Here is a 24,591-nt window from a genome sequence, read left to right as displayed (position 1 = left end):
AGATTAAAAGGACTGGGGCGTGTGAGAATTTGAGAAATAATCTGTCCATCTGTTTTTTTGAGTGTAGCCCTGAATGTATTTTGAATAGTTGACTGACAAATATGAAATCGGACAAAAGCCTATGTAAACCCCTGAAATCATAAGTTGCCTTATTTCATTGTGCTTTGGCTTTGCACATACTGCATACAGCCTGTAAAAGTAGACATAATCTAGCCTATAGAATAAAAATTCCTCTGCTGTCGGTAGCCTATGGGCTACTCCGTTTCTTCCTGTCTGTTGAATATGCAGCAGGTAGAGGAGGAGCTTGCACAGTCGTTGACGTCAACTAACGTTACTTAGTGGCGAGTTAACGGCAATTAGCAGGAAAGACAGCAAAAATTAAGCAAATGAGGCTTTGGGGATTTTTCCGAAAGAAGTCAGTGGGTAAGAATTCACATTTGTTTTTGTCCTTAAAGTCTTAAGATCATCATCTAGCTGGCTTTCACCCGCAGTAGGCTAAACCTCAAGAGTTGTAGCATCTAACGTCCGTGTATAGATTAACGCAGCTTGGTAGCTCCGAGTTAACGCAATCGCCTCTCACGCCAGATTCTGCTGTTCGAGCCCCGTTCGGAGCTTACTTTTCTTGTTTATCAGGTGTTGTTTTCGCTAAGGATATCCAATAAGCATTAACATAAAATGTATGTGTGACTTGTTTTGTGATATTAGTTTGTAGGAAATATACACGTTGATTTGATTAAATGGTTTTGTAGAGTGTAGCAAAGATGAGCTACAGACTGAGGAGCAGCAGCTGTGCCAGAATCAGGCATGGAAACTGGTAACAATTAATAAGTCACTTTACTTTAGAGAAAGTTAAAAGTGAAACATTGTTTATCTCAATGATCCTAATGAAAGGATTTTGACAGGTGAATTATTCTCATAGAGATGATGAGAATTATATACAGTTCGATGCCATGGTGTGTCAATGAACTAAAGTCATTCATGTATTGCTTTAACTTAGGATATTATACATCATTTTGACTATTTATGTCAAAAAATATAAATGATTTATATTCAATATTTTTTTTTACATCACTTTACTCACTATAATATAACTCTTTTGTGATGACTTTATGTTAATGTACATGAAAATTCAAGAATCATGATAGATCTAAGGGCAATCCCACTGATCTGCTCTTCCCAATACATTTTCTTCAATGGTATTGGTCTACAATTTGACATATGTAGCACTTGATGAATTAGTTGTTTGAAGCTGATTTGCAATAAGATATGTGCTGTATCTGTTCTTTTGCATCACAGATGATTCAGGGAGGAGAGAGGATGTTGAGGATAGTACTAGAGTGGAAGATTTAGGAACTGTAGAAACAGGCCCAGCCAGAACAAAACTCAAACCCTCTCACCAGCTTTGGACTACAGGGAAGTGGTTGCTAGTGTGAAAATAAAATTGTCTGGGCTAAGCCCCGGATGTCCTTCAATGCTGGAAACGCCTCTGCATCTGATGATAAATTACAATTTAAAAGCGGATTGTTTTGTGAATATTTTTCCATCGCTAGCAGATGAGTGAGGTCTGACACAACAAAAATCCAGTTTAAGCCCTATAGTCTAATAGGGGCCCTGTGCCTATCTCTGGGTTCCTGGCTTAGAAAAAGATATGCACTAAAACAGATTGTGTGTAGTATAGCTTAATTTTGCGCTGATTTTTTCAATTGTTTATGTTGCCCCCCCAAACATGATATCCTGGTAACCCCTCTGTAAAAGGAGCGTTGCTAAATAATTAGTAGGCATTGCAAAGAAAAAGATGTGTGGCAAAATCATTGCTGCCTAAAAATCTGTTGCAGAGATAAAAAAGGATAAAAGTTAATTAGTTTCTTTTACAACAGTCATTGATTTTTGCAATTAATTATATCTTGGTTTTTGCTATATTTTATTTATATGTTTGCAAAACTTTATTTTTTTTCTCTCGATACTTTATTTTACTTTTGTGATAATTTTTTGTTTTAAAAAAAATTTTTTTTTTTTTTTGCTCAATACTTTTTTCTTTTGCAAAACTTTATATTTTTGCAAATATATGTGGCGAGGAATTGATTCCATAAATATTTAATTAAAATAAATTATGAGTCATTTAATGTCTCTTCACAAATTTGAACAGTTTTTAAAAATTTCTTGTTGCTTAGTACTCTCAAAGACATTATTGGTGAAGCAAAAGCATGTGTGTGAAAACAGTAAAGTCACTTCATGTGAAAGACTCTGAATGCGTATAAATATCAGTCACATTTGCACATTAATCATTGCTCTTCACAATCACAAAAGTGACCGATTATGGTTTCAAAATTGTGAATTTCTCTGAAAGGTGTTTGGATACCTGAAATATTTTTTTCTTTTTCATGCATTTATTTATTTTGTGGAATTTTCATTTTCACAGCACACCCGACAATCTTTCAGTGGTTGGGAAACACTGCTTTAGGCGATGCTGAGCTAGAGGACCGAAGAAGAGCGAGGAACAGATGTGAAGGAACAATAATGAGTGAATTTTATGGCCCTTGCATTGTTGGGGGTGTTATTTCAGGTATATATTTTAATTGCATGATAAGATCTGTGTGCCTGTTCTCCCAGAGGACTTTGCATCCCTGGTGAGATTTTCCCTCTGCTTTCAGACTCCCTGTGCTCCAGCCTTACACAGCTCCTCTCATGCCCACATGAATACTCTTAATAAAAACATTCTGTCAGTGAACCAGAAATGAGAGCGTAGCAAAGATGGTTGCAAATATCAGAAATATCTATAGACAGTCATTAATGTTAATGAATAAATAGAATACAACAGGGATATTGTTTTAATCAATTTGTATACAGCATAGAGTTAGCCTACATACAGTATAAACACATGTGGCTCACTTATTGCATTTATTTTTTCATGAAACATAAACGATATGAAAAAGTGTTACACATGATTACTTAAGGTGCACTCAGTAACTTTTGTCTTTGTGTCATCTTGGTCATACACTGACACCCAGAGGCTTGGATGCAGCATAATTTTAAATCATAGTTTTCAATTTCAGATGTCATTGTAGAAATTTAGTATTCACATGATTCCTTTAATCAATGAGTGAAAGTGTCAAATAACAAAGATTAAGTGAGTAGTATTTGGCTGGTCATGTGTTTCTAAAATGACCCTCACCATTAAGGTTACTGATATGACTGGTGTCTTCATTATAATGTGAGTGGTCATGATTTCCTACGTATATTGCTAAAGCCAGCCAGAGGAGAACTGGCCCACACAGTGAGCCTGGTTTCTCCAAAGGTTATTTTTCTCCATTAACCAGCATCTTATGGTGTTTTGTGTTCCTTGTGTAGCCGGTGAGGTGTTACCAGTAGAGGGTGTGGCCAGTTAGGCAATGAGAGGGTTTTTAAGCAGCCGCCCGATATGAGACATTGAGATGGGGTCCGCTTTTATGCATTGAAGCGTGCTGTCTGATAGCGCTTCATTGTTTGATTTTGCATGGACATGATCTGGGTGAGCAGATGCAAACATTGTGGATGGTCTGGTAGGCCATTGGTCACGCCCGCTCTCATTTCATCTTGGCAGTTAAATATGGAGATAGCTGTGTTTCAGGTTTACGTTGATCGCTTTTCTTGTGTTTTTTGTGTTTCATTTCATCGCTGGCCCGTCCTTGTATGTGCGCGCTGTGTGCCTCCAGCGCTGGTATCTTTAATGGTTGTTGTAAACGGGACTGGCTCGTGGGGCGTTTGATGTTTTTGTTTGTTAGTCTATACCTTCCCAGCCTCATGTTGCCAGCCAACCTCCATACTCCCGATGCTTTGAAACACGTAAACTTTTCATTTGTATGGGGTTTATGTTTGCTGTGGAATTCATTTGGTTTGGAGTAGGTTTTCTGGTAAACCGGTTATATATTTGATGTGATTTTTGATTTTGTTTCTTTAATTTGCATGATTCTGCATGAAGAAGCTTTGGTTTTGTTGACGTTTATGGAGTGTTGGTTGGCTATTAATATTTGAGTGGGAATGAGTTTGTTGTATGTTTGTTTGTTCAATACATGTGTTTATTGGTATCTTAGGTTTATTTATTTGTATTAATAAATTACTATTTTTGTCAAATAAGTTTTATTTTGGGTCACCTTGGCTTAAGGTGACCCACAGTCAACTTCTGTTGCCACAGTGAACTTCAGCTTGCTCACTGGGGTTCTGAATACAATTATTATTTATTTATTTTCATACACATTTTACAATCATATTTAATTAAACTACACAATGATGTGTCACGATGCAGGAGGAGGCAGACAATGGGTTGGATCCAAATGCAGTGTACTTTATTGTAAATCAAAGTGAGACAAAACAAACAGGAACAAAGGAAATGACCACGATGGGTAAAACGACACTAAAACCTGTAAACACGGAAAACATGAAAGGGAGAACAGGCAGGATAAACATCAGGGGGAGCACGGAGACAGGCATCCACAAACATCAAAGACCGACAGGGGAATGGTGAAACAAACCGGGTTAAATACACAAACACAATGACGACTAAACGAGACACAGGTGAGACCAATGAAGCGTGCAGGCAGTGAGAGAGGCCAGGAATTGTGGGAATTGTAGTTTTATACACAGACAGTGAAACACTGGGCGGACAACAAGGAAAACGTGACATGGAATTTGACGTGCTGAGTGAAACAGAAAACACGGACCGGACCACAAGGAATGTGACATGGAATGTGATAGGTGAAACGGAGAACATAGGCCAGACAACACAGGAACGTGACATAGCCCCCCCGTCAAAAGGACCGGATTCCAGACGGTCCTAAGAAACAACAGAATAGGAAAAATAAACAGAGGTTAAAGGAGAGGGGGGCTGGACAAGGGTGAAAACAGACAGACCAGAGGGGCACAAGGGACACAAAGACAGACTAAGGAGGCACAAAGGAACACAGAGACAGACCAAGGAGGCACAAGGGACACAGAGACAGACCAAGGAGGCACAAGGGACACAGAGACAGACCAAGGAGGCACAAGGGACACGGAGACAGACCAAGGGGGCACAAGGGGCAATTAGGCAGTCCACGGAGGCACAAGGGCAAAGGGCAGTCCAAGGGGCAGGGACAGATCCAGGAGGCCTGGGAGGTGGCCACAGGACAGGGACAGGTCTAGGAGGCCTGGGAGGCGGCCACAAGACCGGGACAGGTCTAGGAGGCCTGGGAGGCAGCCATCGGACAGGGACAGGTCCAGGCCCAGGAGGCGGCCACAGGACAGGGACAGGTTCAGGAGGCCTGGGAGGCGGCCATAAGACAGGGACAGGTCTAGGAGGCCTGGGAGGCGGCCTCAAGACGGGGACAGGTCTAGGAGGCCTGGGAGGCGGCCTCAAGACGGGGACAGGTCTAGGAGGCCTGGGAGGCGGCCTCAAGACAGGGACAGGTCTAGGAGGCCTGGGAGGCTCTGGAGTCCCTGGGGGCAGAGCCGTAGGAGGCTCAGGAGGCGGCGCCGTAGGAGGCTCAGGAGGCAGAGCCCTAGAAGTCTCTGGGAGTAGAGCCGTAGGAGGCGGAGCCGAGGAAGGCCTAGGAGGCGGAGCCGAGGGAGGTTCGGGAGGCTCTGGAGTCTCGGGGTGCAGAGCTGTAGGAGGCTCGGGAGGCAGAGCCGTAGGAGGCTCGGGAGGCGGAGCTCTAGAAGGTTCTGAAGTCTCTGGGAGCAGAGCCATAGGAGGCTCTGGAGACGGAGCCATAGGAGGCTCGGGGAGTAGAGCCGTAGGAGGCGGAGCCGAGGAAGGCCTAGGAGGCGGAGCCGAGGGAGGCTCTGGAGTCTCTGGGGGCAGAGCTGTAGGAGGCTCGGGGAGAAGAGCCCTAGGAGGCAGAGCCGTGGAAGGCTCAGGAGGCTCTGGAGGCAGAGCCGTAGGAGGCTCGGGGAGAAGAGCTCTAGGAGGCTCGGGAGGCGGAGCCGTGGAAGGCTCAGGAGGTTCTGGAGGCAGAGCCGTAGGAGGCTCGAGGGGGGAGCCCTGGAAGACTTGAGAGACTTGAGGGGTGGAGCCCGGGGAGGCTCGAGAGACTTGAGGGGCGGAGCCCTAGAAGGCTCGAGAGGCTTGAGAGGCAGAGCCCTGGAAGGCTTGAGGGGCGGAGCCTTGGGAGGCTCGAGAGGAGCCCTGGGAGGCTCGAGAGACTTGAGAGGCGGAGCCCTGGGAGGTTCGGGAGGAGGAGCCCTGGAAGATTCGAGAGACTGGAGAGGCGGAGCCCTGGGAGGCTCGGGAAGCTCGAGAGGCGGAGCCCTGGAAGGCTCGGGAGACTTGGGAGACGGAGCCCTGGGAGGCTCGAGAGACTTGGGAGACGGAGCCCTGGGAGGCTCGGGGGAAGGAGCCCTGGAAGACTCGAGAGACTGAGCTCTGGAAAGCTCGGGAGGCGGAGCTCTGGAAAGCTCGGAGGGCGGAGCTCTGGGAAGCTCGGAGGGCGGAGCTCTGGGAAGCTCGGGAGGCGGAGCTCTGGGAAGCTCGGGAGGCGGAGCTCTGGAAAGCTCGGAAGGCGGAGCTCTGGAAAGCTCGGGAAGCTCGGAAGGCAGAGCTTTGGAAAGCTCTGAGGGCGGAGCTCTGGAAAGCTCGGAAGGCGGAGCTCTGGAAAGCTCGGGAGGCGGAGCTCTGGAAAGCTCGGGAGGCGGAGCTCTGGAAAGCTCGGGTACTGGCACTGGCTCTTGGTCAGACTCGGGTACTGGCACTGGCTCTTGGTCAGACACGGCTACTGGCACTGGCTCTTGGACGGTCATGGCTACTGGTGCTGGCTCTTGGACGGTCATGGCTACTGGTGCTGGCTCTTGGACGGTCATGGCTACTGGTACTGGGACAGACAAGACCACAGGCGCTGGCTCAGGGACGGTCGAGGCTACAGGCGCTGGCTCAGGAACGGTCGAGGCTACAGGCGCTGGCTCAGGGACGGTCGAGGCTACAGGCGCTGGCTGAGGGACGGTCGAGGCTACAGGCGCTGGCTCGCTGACGTCGGAGGCTACAGGCGCTGGCTCGCTGACGTCGGAGGCTACAGGCGCTGGCTCGCTGACGTCGGAGGCTATAGGCGCTGGCTCGCTGACGTCGGAGGCTACAGGCGCTGGCTCGCTGACGTCGGAGGCTACTGGCGCTGGCTCGCTGACGGCTGAGGCGACAGGCGCTGGCTCCGGGGCGCTGACATCGGGGGCTAACGGTTCACTTACCGTGGCAGGCGTGGGCTCTGGCTCGCTGGCCGGGACAGGCGTGGGCTCTGGCTCGCTGGCCGGGGCAGGCGTGGGCTCTGGCTCGAAAACCGGGATCTTGAGGGGTGGTTCGTCGGGCGCGAGTTTCTTTAGGACGAGACTCACATACTCCCTCCACGTGTGGTCTCCGGGTTCTGGCGCTTCCCACCACTGGGCTGATGGTAACCCGATCCAGTAGATGGTCTTCAGGGAAGCGTCATCGAACCCGGAATAGATGGTGACCGTGGAGAAGAGACGTGAGTCAGATCAGCCTGGGCCAGTTCGGTGAAAACCGCTGCTGGATCCATTATTGGGTCGGTCTATCTGTCACGATGCAGGAGGAGGCAGACAATGGGTTGGATCCAAATGCAGTGTACTTTATTGTAAATCAAAGTGAGACAAAACAAACAGGAACAAAGGAAATGACCACGATGGGTAAAACGACACTAAAACCTGGAAACACGGAAAACATGAAAGGTAGAACAGGCAGGATAAACATCAGGGGGAGCACGGAGACAGGCATCCACAAACATCAAAGACCGACAGGGGAATGGTGAAACAAACCGGGTTAAATACACAAACACAATGACGACTAAACGAGACACAGGTGAGACCAATGAAGAGTGCAGGCAGTGAGAGAGGCCAGGAATTGTGGGAATTGTAGTTTTATACACAGACAGTGAAACACGGGGCGGACAACAAGGAAAACGTGACATGGAATTTGACATGGAATGTGATAGGTGAAACGGAGAACATAGGCCAGACAACACAGGAACGTGACATGATGACTCAGACTTTATAGATATTACAGTTTAATTTTCTGTTAATGCATGAGTTTCTGTAAAACTGCTTTGAAACAATGTGTGTTGTGAAAAGCGCTAGTCAAATTAAAATGACTTGAAAAATTACAATTTGTCTTTAGGAGTTAAACTTTTTTTAATGAGGAAAAAATTACTGAGTGCACCTTTTAAATTAAATACAAAAAGTCTTAAAGGAATAGTTCACCCAGAAATGAAAATTTGCTGATCATTTACTCCACCTCAGACCATTGAAGATGTATCTGATTTTCTTATTTCACCAAATACAATATAAGTATAAACAATGCAAGTGAAAGTACTCAAAATGCATATTTAGGGTGCACCAAAATAATCCACACTACTCCAGTCGACAAATAAAGTTCTTCTGAACCCAAAATATTGATTATTTTTTTAGAAACCAAACAATACTTGTATACTTTTTAACTACAAATGTTCACTTCCGTACATCTCTGTGATGCACGCTCATGAGAGGAATGACAAGCTCAATACTTGTATACTTTTTAACTACAAATGTTCACTTCCGTACATCTCTGTGATGAACGCTCATGAGAGGAATGACAAGCTCATTGGTAAGGTCATGCTTCACATGGAGGAGGAGGCAGTAAGCGCGTCATTGTTTACAAGAAGGAGAGCTGTAAAAAAAGTTACATTTTCTTTGCTGTAGATTTGTATTTGTAGAAGTGTATTGTTCAAAATGTTCATTTGGCGTGTGTATCCTGAATGCGTCAACCTTCAGAAACCCCAAAGAAAATGCACGCCTTGAAAAATATAAACTTTTCAATGATTTCCTATACATGATCATGAGCGATTGAAGCTTTGGCTTATCGCGCTGAACCTGGATATCAGTACACCCCTACATTCTCTCAAATATTAGAGGGTGTGCAGTGAACATTTTAATCCTGATGATTTCAGACCGGAATTCATTGGCTGTGCCGTGCTGTTTTTTCCAGCGAACTCTGGTATGTGTGAAAACTTTATTATGTCATTATCGTGTCATTATCACACCTTCTAATTCACCACTCCTGCACTCAATTAACTCGCTTATCACTGCCTACATAAATAATTCACTGTCAAGTCTCACACAAAGAACTTGCAGTGTTTATTTACATGTCTGTATTTGCTCTTGTTCTTCGTCGATATCTGGTTAGTGCTTACTAACAGTTACAGCTTGCACACTACAGCACTTTTGACCTGTTTTGTTTGTGAATCTTTTCTTCTATGTGATATCACCTATACCATTGATAATGTGGTGTAAATGTGTAAATCCTGTGAATCTCAGTAAATGCTCTCGCACTTGGTTTCACTAATTACAACTTGTGTGGCTTGAATTCCTGACAGTCATAAAGCCTATATATTTCTGCTAAAGAAAAAGCAGAAGTAGATAACTCAACGGCATTGCTCTGAAATAAAGGATGAAAATTTACTGCAGTAATTTTTTTTATTTTTTTATTATTTGGAAATAATTTTGTATTTTATATTGTTTTGAAATTATTTTGGACTGTTTTGGTTTTTGAATTGCGCTTGGTCTGTGCAAGTTTCTCTTTTAAACAATGACTTGTTTCCTGCCTCCTCCGCATGTGACCTTACCAACAAGCTTACGTCATCCCTCTCATCACAGAGATATACCGAAGCGAACATTTGTAGTTGAAGTATATAAGTTTTGTTACTAAAACTAATCAATCGTTTGGGTTCAGAAGAACTTTATTTGTCGACTGGAGTAGTGTTTATTTATTTTGATGCACCCTAAATAGGCATTTTGGACCATCAAAAAATTTTGTACATTCATTTGCATTGTTTAAAGGAGGAGGCCAGAAATGAAATCATAATCTCAAATTCTGTTTTGATGAAGAAAGAAATTCAGATATATCTTGGATGGCCTGAAGTTGAGTAAATTATCTGCAATTTTTCATTTTTGGGAGAACTATTCCTTTAAATTTTGTTTACAGAGGTCTTAACTTTAGGACATGAATATAGGAGATGCTTACATGTGATTTATCTGATGGGCTTTTAATAACGATGGTAACTAATTTGCAAGCTGTTAAAACAGTATGATGGATTATTGGGTGAAGTAATCAAAATACCAAACAATGGGGAAATATAAGTTTAACAATAAGTAGCAAAAAAATTATGACTTATCGGACTGATTAAAACCAAAGAGCTCTAAAATGGTTAAAATCAGTTAACATTAGGTAATCTGGGTCTGATTGCAGGGATTTCAGCTATTGCACACAATTGTCGGCATTCTTGCATGTTCAACTTTCATAACCTGATGTTCAAACACTTCTATTCACTTTAACATGTAGCTGACAATTGGTAAACCAATCCAAACAGATAAACAACTCAAATAATCAATAATTTGTTTCAAACTGTAATTTTGCTCTAGTAAATCCGATCTTCTGTCTCTCTCGTGCTGCCAGCATTCAGCAGCTCATTATACGCTTGAGTTGTGAGAGCTCGCACGGCGAGGAAGCTCATTTGACAGAATTTAAGATGTTACAGAAACCTGTTAATCCAACATGCAAATGATGTTACACCATGTCTCTGCAAGTGAGTGATGCAAGTATTTGAAATACTTTATAATCCACTTTATAATCAACAAAGCTAACAATGTTGCAACTTGCAAATTACGAGGTTGGAGCGATCTAGTTTTACCACCTTTCATATCATAGTACTCCCTCACACTACAGCACTTTTGACCAGAAAGACAGAAATGGCAAAAATGCTTGATGTAATGCTAACAGGACTGCTCACCTGCATCTCTCATCTCCATCTCTCTAGAGTTCCATCTGATGCATGCAGGTATTTACTTTACAATGTGAATCAGTCAATTAGTATGTAATTATAAATAACAGTATAATACAATTATATAATTTTTATAATATGAATTATATGCTTAATGTGAAAATATATTATATTTAATATATATAGTATATTGTCTGTTCCCTTACGAGGGAACTCGCGATGCGTCGATGACGCTTTGGGAACGCCTTTGCGTGAATGCCCCTGAAGCACGTATGTCAACTAGTCCAATGGAATGAATGAACGCCACGGGTGGGTGACGTCATGACCAGGAAAGGATATAAGCACATCCGGTGCGTTACTCGCGTTAGCTTTTGTGCCTCAGCAAAGCGCTCTGTGTCAAAACTGTCTGTCTTATTTATTGTTGTCTGTCTCTCTTTATATTGATATTATGGCGAAACAACTATTTAAAGCCTGTGCTTCTCCTTGCCCTCGTTATATCACGGGTGGAGATACACATGAGCTTTGTGTAGTTTGTTTGGGAGTGGAGCATGCGATGTCAGCTTTCAAGGGGGCTGACTGTCACCATTGTGAGGGTCTGCCGCTCCGCATGCTCCGCTCCCGTCTGTCCGCATTTGAGGATGATGGACAGGCTCGCGAACCTCAGGGTTCTGGACCCGCGGCTGTCGAGGCAGCTCGGAGAAGGCTCACTGGGGGTTCGTAAATGGATCTCTCCGAGGGATCCATTGCTCTCTTGCCGGTGTCGGAAGCCCGCGCTGCGGCTTCTTCCGCCCGGGAAGAGAGCCCGATGCTTCGGTGCTCTAGATCTGAGGAGGTGGAGTTACTGAGCATTTATGAGAGTGACACAAACACTAACACAATAGGGGGAGCCTCCCTCTCCCCAGCATATGAGGTGATAACTCATGCTGTTAATAAATTAAATGTTGACTGGCCAGCAGAAAAGAGATACTCGTCCTAAAAGCAATTTAGACGAGCGTTTTCTCACATCTAATGTTTCATCTCAACCGGGCCCCTCCATTTTTCCGGATCTACATAGTGAGCTATGTAGATCATGGAATAAACCACATTCGTCTTTTTAACCTCTATGTTCACACATATTCAAATATAAAGGGGCTGAAAGATTTTGGTTATGGGTCGATGCCCCCAGCTGAATAGACGCTTGCGAGCTATCTGTCTCCTGGGTCAGCATCGTCCCTGAAGGATCCCGTGTTGCCGAATAAACCACTAAAAACCACATCGAATTTAGTGGGTAAGGCTTATATGGCAGCAGGTCAAGCTGGAGCCTGTCTACACATGATGGCAGTGCTCCAAGCCTATCAAGCAGATCTGCTGGGGGATATCGATAGGAGTGAGGGAGTTAGTCCCGACGAAATTCGAGAACTTCGTCGGGCTATAGATCTTTCTCTCAGAGCTACGAAGGAGACCGCCCATGCTATTGGGCGGTCTATGGCAGCCCTCGTAGCTACTGAGAGACATCTTTGGTTAAATCTTGCAGAGATTAAAGATAAAGAGCGGGCTTTTCTTTTAGATGCCCCTGTGTCTCCCTCTGGTCTCTTCGGTGACTCGGTGAATACGGTTGTTGAAAGATTTCTAGAAAATATAAAACAATCTGAGGCTTTTAAAAAATTCCTTCCTTGCCGAGTCCATCCTCCAACTAAAGATGCTGGGCGTGAGCATCCCCAGCCAAGCTCCTCGCACCGTGTGCAACAGAAAATAAGTGTTGCGTCTCGTGCTCCCCCGAAATCTTGGGGACCGAGCCAACACTCTCAGCCGAAGTCGGCTAAGTCTAAGCCGGATCTGAGGACTGTACTTACGGCTAAGAAGGCTTCGGCTCAAAAAAAAAAGGTCCTGATGCTATGCACGTCAGACCATCAAGGACAGCCCCAACTGAGGTGGAGCGGTGTACACCTCAGAATACGGTGCCCGCTCCACTTCGGGGTCCTCATGGGACCAGTCTGCCAACCCCGCCACCCTTGGTGCTTCGGGGCGCAGTGGTATCCAGCGGAAGTTCGGCACAATGTCGACTCGACGTTGCGACTGGACGTGAGCCCTCTGAGGGGGGTTCAAAAACAGTCAGTTCGGTTGTTTCCTGCCAATATGCTTCAGGTCGCCGGAGTGGCTGTTCCTTTAACACCAGAGGCCAGTCTCGAGAGACTGGTACCCTTAGTACGGTCTAGCTCTGTCACCCCACACGTTCACGAAGTGCGTAGATGCAGCTCTGGCCCCGCTCAGGCTGCAGGGCATACGCATTCTGAACTACATCGACGACTGGCTGATTCTGGCGGAATCAGAGCAGTCAGCGTTTCAGCATCGAGATGTTGTTCTCGCTCATATGAAGAAATTGGGGTTGAGACTCAATGCCAAGAAGAGTGTGCTTTCTCCATTACAGAGAACCACTTTCCTTGGTGTGGTATGGGATTCAGTCACGATGCGGGCCACACTATCGCCTGTTCGTGTAGCTGCTATCATCACAGCCACAAAAGAGTTGAAGCTAGGCCAGTCACGCACTGTGAAACAGTTCGAGAGACTGTTAGGCCTCACGGCAGCAGCGTCCAATGTGATCCCCTTTGGCCTGCTGTACATGAGACCTTTGCAGTGGTGGCTCAGGACCAGAGGGTTCTCCCCGAGGGGGAACCCACTTCGTATGATCAAGATCACGCAGCGGTGCATCCGCGCCTTGATTATATGGAGGAAACATTGGTTCCTGTCCCAGGGTCCGGTGCTGGGAGCTCTTTGCCATCGAGTTGCTATCTCGACAGACGCTTCTCTCACCGGCTGGGGAGCGGTAATGGAAGGCCGCTCAGCTCAGGGTCTGTGGAGGAACATCGTCTCTCTTGGCACATAAATTGCCTGGAGATGATGGCCGTCTTCAATGCGTTGAGACATTTCTTCCCAGATCTTAGGGGCCATCATGTGCTTGTCCGTACAGACAACACATCGGTGGTCTCTTATTTAAATCGACGGGGGTCTGTGCTCATGTCCACTCTGCAAACTGGCGCACCAGATCCTCTTGTGGTCCCTGGGTAAAATACTCTCCCTGAGGGCAGTGTATATCCCAGGGTACCAGAATATAGGAGCAGACACCCTGTCGAGGCAGGTGCTGAGGCCAGGGGAATGGAGACTCCACCCCGAGGTGGTGGAGCTCATTTGGGAATTTTACGGCCAAGCAGAAGTGGATCTGTTTGCGTCTCCGCTTACGACGCACTGTCCACTTTGGTTCTCCCTCACGCAACCAGCCCCCTTGGGGTTGGACGCTATGGTACAGATGTGGCCGAGGCTACGTCTGTACACATTTCCCCCTGTTGCTCTGCTCCCAGGAGTTCTGGAGAGAGTCCGCCAGGACGGAGTAAGTCTATTATTAGTAGCTCCACGCTGGCCGAGTCGAATTTGGTTTGCGGACCTAATTCATCTCCTCGACGGCCCTCTTTTCGAGGTACCCGTCAGGAGAGACCTTCTGTCTCAGGCAGGGGGCACAACATTTTACCCCCGACCGGAGATTTGGAACCTATGGGTTTGGCCTCTGAGGGGGCCCAACTTTTAGAGAGTGGTCTTTCGACTGAGGTCGGTGAGACCATTCTTAGCTCCAGAGCTCCAGCCACGAGGAAATTATATACACTTAAGTGGAAAGTTTTCATGTCTTGGTGTCACCAGCATCAGCGAGATCCAGTTAACTGTTCAGTCAACACAGTACTTGAGTTTCTCCAGTATCGTTTTACATCAGGTTCATGTCCTTCTACCTTAAAGGTTTACGTGGCGGCCATTGCGGCTTTCCACGCCCCTGTGGGTAGGACATTCTTGGGTCGAGACCCCCTGATTATTCATTTCCTTCGTGGCACCTTGAGGCTGAGGCCTGTGGTTATTGTACTGCAGGCATTCTGTCCTCCTCAGTTTACATCTTCGGACCAGGAAAAACTGAATCTCTTGTGTCCAGTGCGAGCCCCGTGGAGAAGATCTAATCAGTAAGTGGATAGCTGAGGCTATTTCTCTTGCATATGAGTCCTCTGGCCAGCCGTGCCCTTCGGTGGTCAGAGCTCACTCTACTCGAAGTATGGCGGCCTCTAAAGCCCTGGTATCAGGAGTTTCCCTTCAGGAGGTTTCTGATGCGGCAGGTTGGTCCTCGCCGCTAACTTTTGTGAGGTTTTATAGCCTGGACCTGGAAGCTGCCCCAGGATCCCAGGTGCTTTTTACTGATTTGCCGACAGTTTTTATCAACTGGCATTTTGTAATTATGGCGTATTGGGTATTATCGTTCCCAAAGCGTCATCGACACATCGCGAGTTCCCTCGTAAGGGAACGTCTCAGGTTACGACTGTAACCCTAGTTCCCTGAGAAGGGAACGAGACGATGCGTCGCCCTGCCATACTTCCTGCATCCCTGCGATCGACTTTGCTTCGGCTCTAAAAGCTAACGCGAGTAACGCACCGGATGTGCTTATATCCTTTCCTGGTCATGACGTCACCCGCCCGTGGCGTTCATTCATTCCATTGGACTAGTTGACATACGTGCTTCAGGGGCGTTCACGCAAAGGCGTTCCCAAAGCGTCATAAACGCATCTTCTCGTTCCCTTCTCAGGGAACTAGGGTTACAGTCGTAACCTGAGACGTTTTCAATATACATCATAACTGATTATGCAGCAAGGTTCTCTTTCATGATTTCAACGGTTAACATTTTCAATACATTTTGTCAACATTATAATGCCATTTTTAATGTAACTTTTGAGTATTGACTTGTACTTGTCACCCAAAAATCACTCCAAAATAAAAATTATCATCACTTACCTTCATACTGTTGCAAACCTGTTATCATTTCTTTTTTTTAGTGGATATCTAAAGGAAATTTTTGTTTCGGTCACCATCCACTTTCAACAAAAGATGCAGTGACAGTATGATTGGAGACCGAGACTAACATTCTGCTTAACATAATTATTTTTTTTTTTTCCCAACAAGAGAGAAATTCTATAGATTTGAGGGTTAGTAACAATGACAGAAATTTAATTTGGGAATTAAATCCCCTTTAACTACCTGTAAAATAGTCCATATTATGCTCATTTACAGGCTCATAATTTTATTTTGGGGGTCTACTAGAATAGGTTTACATGCTTTAATGTACAAAAAATATTATCATACTGTACATTGCTGCAGCCCCTCTTTTCACCTTCTGTCTGAAATGCTCTGTTGTAGCTCATCTCTATAAAGCCCCCTTTCCGAAAAGCCCAGTCTGCTGTGAATGGTCAGCTACTCAGTCAGTAGTGATTGGTCAACCACTTAGAGTGTGTGTCAGAAATGTAACCCCGTACCATAACCGAGATTCAGCTACTGGGCATTAGGCGGGCATCATGCAAATGTGCTACATGGTGACATAGTTATGAAAAAAGATGCACCGATCCAATGCCACTCCGATACTGAAGCTTTTAGACGGATCAGGTATGGGGCCAAAGAGCCTGATACAAATCCGAATGTTCGTTACTGTCAAGCTCCAAAAATGACACAAAAGAACCATAAAACCACAATTAAAGTAGTTCATATGACTCGTGCATTTTATTCAAAGCATTTTGAAGACGTGTGATAGCTCTGTGAATCACAAAAGGCTGTTTTAAAGTAAATATATGAAATGCAGATCCACCATGTCAATGAATGGCGCTGCATTTTTACACACACTTGCAGCTATTTTTAGCCTTCACGCTGTGCGCAACATTTGAGCACTACTCACGATCAACATCTGAGATGTAGATGCTCAAAATTTCGGTTCACTTATAATATGCATTCATAATGGCACTAGAGGTTTTTTTTTTTTTTTTTTTTTTTTTTTACCAGAATCTGAATAAGAAGCGAATTAAACTACTGTGAACTTGCCAGCAATCAGACACATTTACAGAACTTCCTGGATAATTCAGAATGTCAAAATAAAAGCATGAGGGTTTAAAAGTTAAAGGTGCACAATTGAGATATATTACTATGTATTACTATTATAATATATTATTATTATTATCATTTGTTTACAAATGATGATTTTTAAATTGAATGGGTTAAAAAAATAAATGTGTGAATGAAAAGTGAGCTAATATCATAAAACTAAATAGAACAAAAAAGAGATCTGAATCCTTTAAAGTCCTTCTTTTCTACTAATGACATACTGGAATTACTGTTAATTTTGCTGCTACATTATCCAGTATACTAGTTAACGCTAAAGTTTTTCTTAATAAGCTATACATTTATATTGAAATAATGGGTAGTTAGAGGTTTGGATTTCTTTACATATTAAAGAGCACACCCAATTATTTCCACACAATAATGTAAAGTGGACTTTAATAGGAGCGCATGCTCGGTCCCAGGCACATTTCGCAGGGTTCTTTGGCCGTGGTTCTCTGATTGGTGGATTTTCTCTGCTGTACTATGGGTAATGTAGTTGTTTACCATGAATTCCACCATCAAACATGATTTTTAAACAATGAAGTTGTATGCATATACAATCAATAAACAACCTCATAGCTCATGGTAGGTCTGTCTTTAAAATTGTATCATTTATCACTGAAAATCAATTAGTCTATGGGATAAATTAATGGGATTTTTACTTCCAGAACCAGACTGTTGCACTCTATAACACTGGCCATCTTTGGTTGAAATAAAGAAAGACAAATGCTGATGTAAAACTATCGTAATAATAAATAAAAAAAACAGTTTGAAAGAATTGATTTGTGCAAATAAGTCAAATTCCCAAAACCCCGGGTAACTGAGAATTGTGTTTCATATGCATTATTAATATAACAAAATGACATTGTTTATTTTTCAAAATCACAGAAATGCATGTTGAGCACCTGAATGCAACAGCCAATCAGAGGCACTGGTGCAGAAGAAATTAGTGATGGGAAGATCGGTTCATTTTACTGACTTGGGGTCTTTGTTCAGCAAAATGAACGAATCATTTCATCCATTTGAGCAGAATTAAATAAAAATTTTACATTTTCAATAGGCAAATCGCCCCCAACATGTCTACTTACGCAAACTTTCATTATAGTCCCAATAAGGAAAAAATTATAATGCAGCTAAGGACCAATTATGAGAAACAGAAAGATTAGTTCACCTCTGGAATCTTCTTATCCGTGTCATTTGTCAAGTGATAGTCATATACGCAATGCACACACAGGAAACAGAAATTATTAGTTCACCTCCTGAGTCATCACGTATAATGTTTTAGATAATTATATTCTGTTTGAAACAGAAATTCGCTAGATTATCATCAGATTCGTTGCATTCACATTAATAATATCGCCGTCATGTCTAAGGTGCCGTTTACACAACAACGTTTTCAACTAAAAACTGAAAACCTTTTATGCATTTTGGCTGTTCGTTTACATGACTACGCATTTTGGGACCTGAAACTTTCAAGAAACTTTGAAAATGGGTTTCACTACATCACTGCAACGACCAGCTATCGGCGGCTTCATTGTTTGTATTCACTGCTCTGTGGAAGAATGCTTATGTGCGCAGGTGCGTAGTGTTTCTTTACAAAGTGACATCACCAGCTACTGGCCTGGCATGTATGATACAGCGTTTTTAGTCATTTTCGTGGATCAGTGTGAATGGGGATCATTTTGATAATGCTGGCTGTACGCGAAACTTTTCAAAAACGCAAAGGAAAAATTTTAAAATGTTTAGTACATCGTTGTCGTGTAAATGTACCCTAAAAGTCGCCAAATCTAGCGACAAATTCGCTAAATTGGCAACACTGCCCACAACATAAAAAGCTTATTGGTCCCACAGCTACAGCAAGTAGAATCATGATCTCTACATGGCAGTTCTAACCATAAATAATGATTGTTCCCTTTACAAAAAGCTTCACTATGATGCTGCTCTGCTAAGCACTATGGGGAACAATCCTAGTTGTGACCGAGCTGAATAATGTGTGTAACACGTCAATGAACATTGACCGGAATTTATAGCCTCGGCTGATGTAATCATTAGATGCACCTGCGGCCAGGCTATAAATGGATACGTCACCAGGTGTCGTCAGAAACTCTTTTTTCAGAGCGATTCTGTTTCTGTGTGTTTTACAAACCCTGTCAAAACTTTATTTCCTCTGTTAGGAGTTAGAATTGGTTAGGCAGTGTGCAGTGAACGTTGTTCTCTTTTCTCTTCTGTTTAGAAAATATTATATATATATATATATATATATATATATATATATATATATATATATATATATATATATATATATATAATTCTAAAAAAAGAAAAGAAAACAAGAGAGAATGACTGAAAGCCGCAAACACTGCATCAGTTTTTGCTCTGTTTGTTTGGGGGTAAGAGCACGCTGCTCTCGCATTGCAGCAGGGCGGGTGTGAGCACTGCGATTTGCTTTAACAGGCAAAGTGTGATCAAACAAGTTTGGGTGAGATCTTAGGGCAGAAGAGGAGCTCTTCGCCTCTATGAATAGCGCAATGTCTCCTCTACCTCTCCCTGAAATCACCCAGCCCCCTTGGGTCTGGACGTCAAGACACATACATGACCCAGATTGCGTCTGTATGCGTTTCTTTCCCCGGTTTCTCTGCTCCCAGGAGTCTTGGCAATGTTCACCAGCAAGGGTCTTGCCTCCTATTAATGGCGCTGCGCTGGCCGAACAGGATATGTTTCTCGGAGTTAATTCCTCTCCTCAACGGCTCGCCTTGGGCGATTCCGAACAGGGAGGACCTTCTCATCCTTAGCCCGAATTGTGAAACCTTTCATGTCTGGCCCCTAAGGGTACCAAATGAGGTTCACAGGGTTTTCTCTTGAGGTTATCGAGACCATTTCAAGTGCTAGGGCTCCCTCCACTTGGAACTGATCTGGGTAGATTTTACAGGGCAGAAGAGGACCTCTTCGCCACTGTTGATAGCGCAATGTCTCCTCTACTTCTCCCCGAGTCGCCCAGTCCCCCTCCTCGGGAGGGGCTGATCGTAGTAACGCATACATAGAACAAATGCGCCTGCATGCGTTTCCTTCTTATGCGTTTCCTCTTACCCCCAAACAAACAGAGCAAAAACTGATGCAGTGTTTGCGGCTTTCAGTCATTCTCTCTTGTTTTCTTTTCTTTTTTAGAATTATATATATATATATATATATATATATATAATATTTTCTAAACAGAAGAGAAAAGAGAACAACGTTCACTGCACACTGCCTAACCAATTCTAACTCCTAACAGAGGAAATAAAGTTTTGACAGGGTTTGTAAAACACACAGAAACAGAATCGCTCTGAAAAAAGAGTTTCTGACGACACCTGGTGACGTATCCATTTATAGCCTGGCCGCAGGTGCATCTAATGATTACATCAGCCGAGGCTATAAATTCCGGTCAATGTTCATTGACGTGTTACACACATTATTCAGCTCGGTCACAACAAGGATTGTTCCCCATAGCGCTTAGCAGCGCAGCATCTACGCTTTTTCAGGGAACATAGGTTACACATGTAACCCGAGACGTTTTATGTTATTAGTAGAGCTGTTTGAATTAATGCATTAATTACATGCAATTAATGTAAACATTTAAACGCATTCATTTTTCTTGATCGCGATTAACGTATTTGCCATTAATACAGCATAAACCAGCATAATTATTAAATATTTAATTATAGTGCACTGTCTTGACTAAGACCATAAGCCAAGACCCAGATCCAGACAAAGACACTGAGTAACGAGACCCAAATCCTAAAACTGCGATAATATGGACCAAGACCACAAGATCAAGACTCCAACTCTGTAGAGGTATCTGCCAAGAACAGCAATATAAATGTAATTCAGCATATGATTGCAACACATCTGGCTGGGAAACAAGACTAAATAAAAGGATCATAATGTATTCTACATACTTTAGGCTACATGCATTCATTATGAATTCATTTAGAGTTTATAAATAGTAAAGATTGCATATGTTAATGTATTCTATAAAAATAATATTATATAAAAACAGAAAACTCACATGAATGCACAATATAACATAAAAGACATGTCCAGGGACATCCAAGTGGCCTCATTTATTTTTTTTATATAGAAAAATTTTATATAGAGCCATTATTTTCATGTCAGAGTGGTCTTAAATGTAATTTTATTTGGCCTTCAACAGTCTTAAAAAGACATACATTTATTTTTTCAAAGCTGCAGATACCCTGTTATATTCAGGCGTGACTTTACTTCTGGGAAATACAGGTAAATAAAATGATCAACAAGCACATACATGCTTGGTGTTCAGGTGTACACATAGCATTAACCATAGTGTATATTTTCATAACACACTTGAGGTATTAATTGAGTTTATAACATTTGTCAGGTTTAGTAGAAGATCAGTGTGAATTAGTCAAAAACAAATTGAACACTGTAGCGTACCGATGCCCCATGGTTATTGCAGATTTTTAACCCCACAAACAGTTTTTCCCATCCAGATAAAGAGCAAAGATTCAGTTACAATAATATCTACTGAGGTTTTTATTCAGGACATGCCGTAAAGTATCAAATATTTGTTTTATTATAAACTAATTTGAAAAAAATAAATAAAAAAATAGTCCACAATGATCTACTGTATTAAAATGTCTGTTAAACCTTGAAGTGCATTATATTTCTAACATGTGACTAAGTTTTATACAAAAACATACAACATGGCATTTTCTTTTAGTAATATATAAATATGCTAAAATAATTGCACAAATTCTTTATTTCCCATCTTAATCAATGCCAATGGTGTATATAAGCCAGAGTCTGTCAGACAAAGCTTTCCTCCATGTTGGAGCACAGCAGGAAGGAGTCCACTAATCTGGGTTTGATCAGCTGTTGATGGTCAGTGGGCGCAATACTGTCTGGACATTCAACCGCAAGTCTCCTCAGAGCAGCCTGTGTACAATGAAAAATACACATACTCTATCTTCTCATACAGAAGGTGTTTACACTTTTTCTTGAATTTCTAATTGCATGTATAATTAGATGTACAGGTGTTCCTAATAAAGTGGTCGGTGACTGTATAATACCTTGCTTCATTTCTGTAATCTTATTTCACACTGGATTTAGTTTTTTACTATTTTGAAAAATCATTACTTGATTAAATAAAGTGAGCCAAAATTATACAGATACATTTTTAAATTATACGGATTAAATTTTATATATATGAGGTTATTGTTGATTTATCTTTTGATATAAACTCATCTTAACTTTTCACTCTGAATTATTAATTCAGAAGAATTCTTAAAATAATTAATAAAGAATTCATAAAGTGTCAGTTATAATTTGGTGGATGATTAAAATATTCGGGTATCACCTGTAGGTAACAGATGTGTCTAATCAAAGAATGTTGTAATTAATCTTAGTACTGTATTATAGTTGGATGTGTCAAATCTCCTCTGTGCTCAGAAAAGCAGTCCAGCTTGGAAAGAAAAATACTTTTGTCCTAAGAACACAAAAAAACCTATTGATAAAATGTTGCCATCGTAATATATTTGAGCCTTGTCTTAAAGTGATAGTTCATGCAAAAATGAAAATTCTCTCATCATTTACTCACCCTCATGCCACCTAAGATGTGTATAACTTTCTGGTGATCAGGCCTTTGAAGCTCCAATTAAGAGATAAAGTCATAAATATAATCCATCAGAATTCAGTGGTTTAATCAATTTAATTATTAAGTTAATAGTTCCTAGAATATCAAAATCCACAAAAGGAGGTAGATCCTTTTCATATTTGGCTCCTAAACTATGGAATAGTCTCCCAAACACTGATCGAGATGCAGACACACTCTCTCAGTTTAAGTCTAGACTAAAGACTCATCTATTTAGCCAGGCATACACCTAATTTATCCTCCAACCCACAATTAGGCTGCTTTAGTTGGGTCTGCCGGAACCAGAAACATTGAGCATGATCTCTAACTCTGCAATAATTTTAATGGCATCTATGCTTACATCTTTTTATTTGTTTCCCTGTCTCAACCTCAGGACTCCTATCCTGAGGTCACCAGAACCGGCTGGATCCAGCACCATTCCTGCTTCATGTTGGACTCCACTGCTACATGTCGCTGAATGATGATGACTAAATGCAGCCGATGCCAGCCATATATCACTTCAGTCTATTATGATGGACTTCAGAGGATGAACTGATGCCAATTCCAACCTGCACCACCTCGGTCTATTGATGGACTACGATCTTGAAATGAATGCATAGACTAACTATTGCCAACAAAAGCCTTCATCAGTCAATTAACAAGGACAATTGCATCTATGTGAACTTCTGAAGTTAATCAAGATGGACTTCAAAGACTGTGGTCATTAACCTTACAGTTTAAACACTGACCCTTAACCCTTACTTAGTTTAATAATTTTAAAACATGATTTTAACTATACATAAGTAATATTGACATTATATTCATGCTGTTAGTCAGAGGGGAACTGGCCCCCACAGTGAGTCTGGTTTCTCCCAAGGTTATAAAACATCTTATGGAGTTTTGTGTTCCTTGCCACAGTCGCCTTCGGCTTGCTCACTGGGGTTATTAATACAATTATTATTTAATTATTTTTAAACACGATTAAGAATCGTATTTTATCTAAATTACACAATGATGATTCATCGACCTTATATACATTACAGTTTTATCATCTGTTAATGCTGATCTTCTGTAAAGCTGCTTTGAAACAATGTGTGTTGTGAAAGGCGCTATACAAATAAAATTGACTTGACTTGACGGACATACCACAATAGTGCTTCCCTGTCAGTGATATAATGATGGAAAAAGGAGCTCTTAGCTGTATTATTTGATGTACAAAACAAGCCTAGATGGGACTTGTGATAGAAATCAAGTATTTTCAGCACATTTTAATTACCGTGGCAAGTCTTAACAATCACTCAGATTTTCCCGTGGAGCACTGGATGCTGGCGCTATCACATTATGGAGTTGACTCGAATCATGAATGCAGCTTCAAGATTGCTTTAGGAAATATTGTGGATGATGAGAGTTTAAGAGATTTAATGCCCATTGAAATGAATACTAAACCAATGGGGACTAAAGCCATCTTACACTGCAAAATTGGCAGAGAAGAAGCATCTGAAGTGGCAATTAGATATTTTCACAGAGCAGGAATAAATGCATTTACACAGCAGTTGCAAATGCATAAATAATGTTATGAGATGAATATTTTAAATGTAAAATTATGAATATAGAAATATGAAATTAATGAAAATATGAATGAATACTAATTCTGTGGGGACAAATGTTTTCAATAACTTCCCACTTAGACTTTGGGAAACATTTAATGATACTTGAATTGGTGCTATTTTAATGCATTTCTATCTATATTATGGAACATATTGTTTTGTTTTCTTTTGTAAGATGGAAATAAATGTATTTTGACAGGAAAATAAGTATATATGGTGTCAAATGTCATTAAAAAAAAATTTTAATCCCCATTTTCTCTCAATTTGGAATGCCCAGTTCCCACTACTTTCTAGGTCCTCGTGGTGGCACGGTTACTCACATCAATCCGGGTGGTGGAGGACAAGTCTCAGTTGCCTCCGCTTCTGAGACCACCAACACATGCACCTTATCACATGGCTCGTTGTGCATTACACCATGGAGACTCCGCATGTGGAGGCTCATGCTACTCCGCGATCCACGCACAAATTACAATGCGCCCCATTGAGAGCGAGAGCCACTAATCATGACCACGAGGAGGTTACCCCATGTGACTCTAGCCTCCCTAGCAACCGGGCCAATTTGGTTGCATCGGAGGCCTAGCTGGAGTCACTCAGCATGCCCTGGATTCAAACTCATGACTCCAGGGGTGGTAGTCAGCATCAATACT

At 42.4% G+C, this 24,591-nt stretch overlaps 1 protein-coding gene and 1 long non-coding RNA gene across 4 annotated transcripts in view; one reads left to right on the top strand and one right to left on the bottom strand.

Annotated features, from left to right (window-relative positions):
* The first annotated feature begins 330 nt into the window (after positions 1-330).
* Positions 331-24,010, top strand: LOC127637941 (uncharacterized). Its single transcript, XR_007969821.1, has 3 exons — positions 331-423; positions 2,420-2,563; positions 22,732-24,010. It is a non-coding gene; the product is annotated as an uncharacterized LOC127637941 (long non-coding RNA).
* The window catches only part of LOC127637921 (protein inscuteable homolog), a 296,421-nt gene continuing 292,618 nt past the window's right edge, over positions 20,789-24,591 (bottom strand). For all 3 annotated transcript variants that reach the window (XM_052119175.1, XM_052119176.1, XM_052119177.1), the window contains one exon: positions 20,789-21,643. In XM_052119175.1, the coding sequence (XP_051975135.1) occupies positions 21,515-21,643 (129 nt within the window). In that variant the 3' untranslated portion in view covers positions 20,789-21,514. The remainder of the gene's footprint in view (positions 21,644-24,591) is intronic.

Source organism: Xyrauchen texanus, chromosome 46 (genome assembly GCF_025860055.1).
Source record: "Xyrauchen texanus isolate HMW12.3.18 chromosome 46, RBS_HiC_50CHRs, whole genome shotgun sequence".
Classification (NCBI taxonomy): Eukaryota; Metazoa; Chordata; class Actinopteri; order Cypriniformes; family Catostomidae; genus Xyrauchen; species Xyrauchen texanus.
Note: the sequence above shows the minus strand (reverse complement) of the source record. Positions and strands in the feature narration are given on the sequence as shown.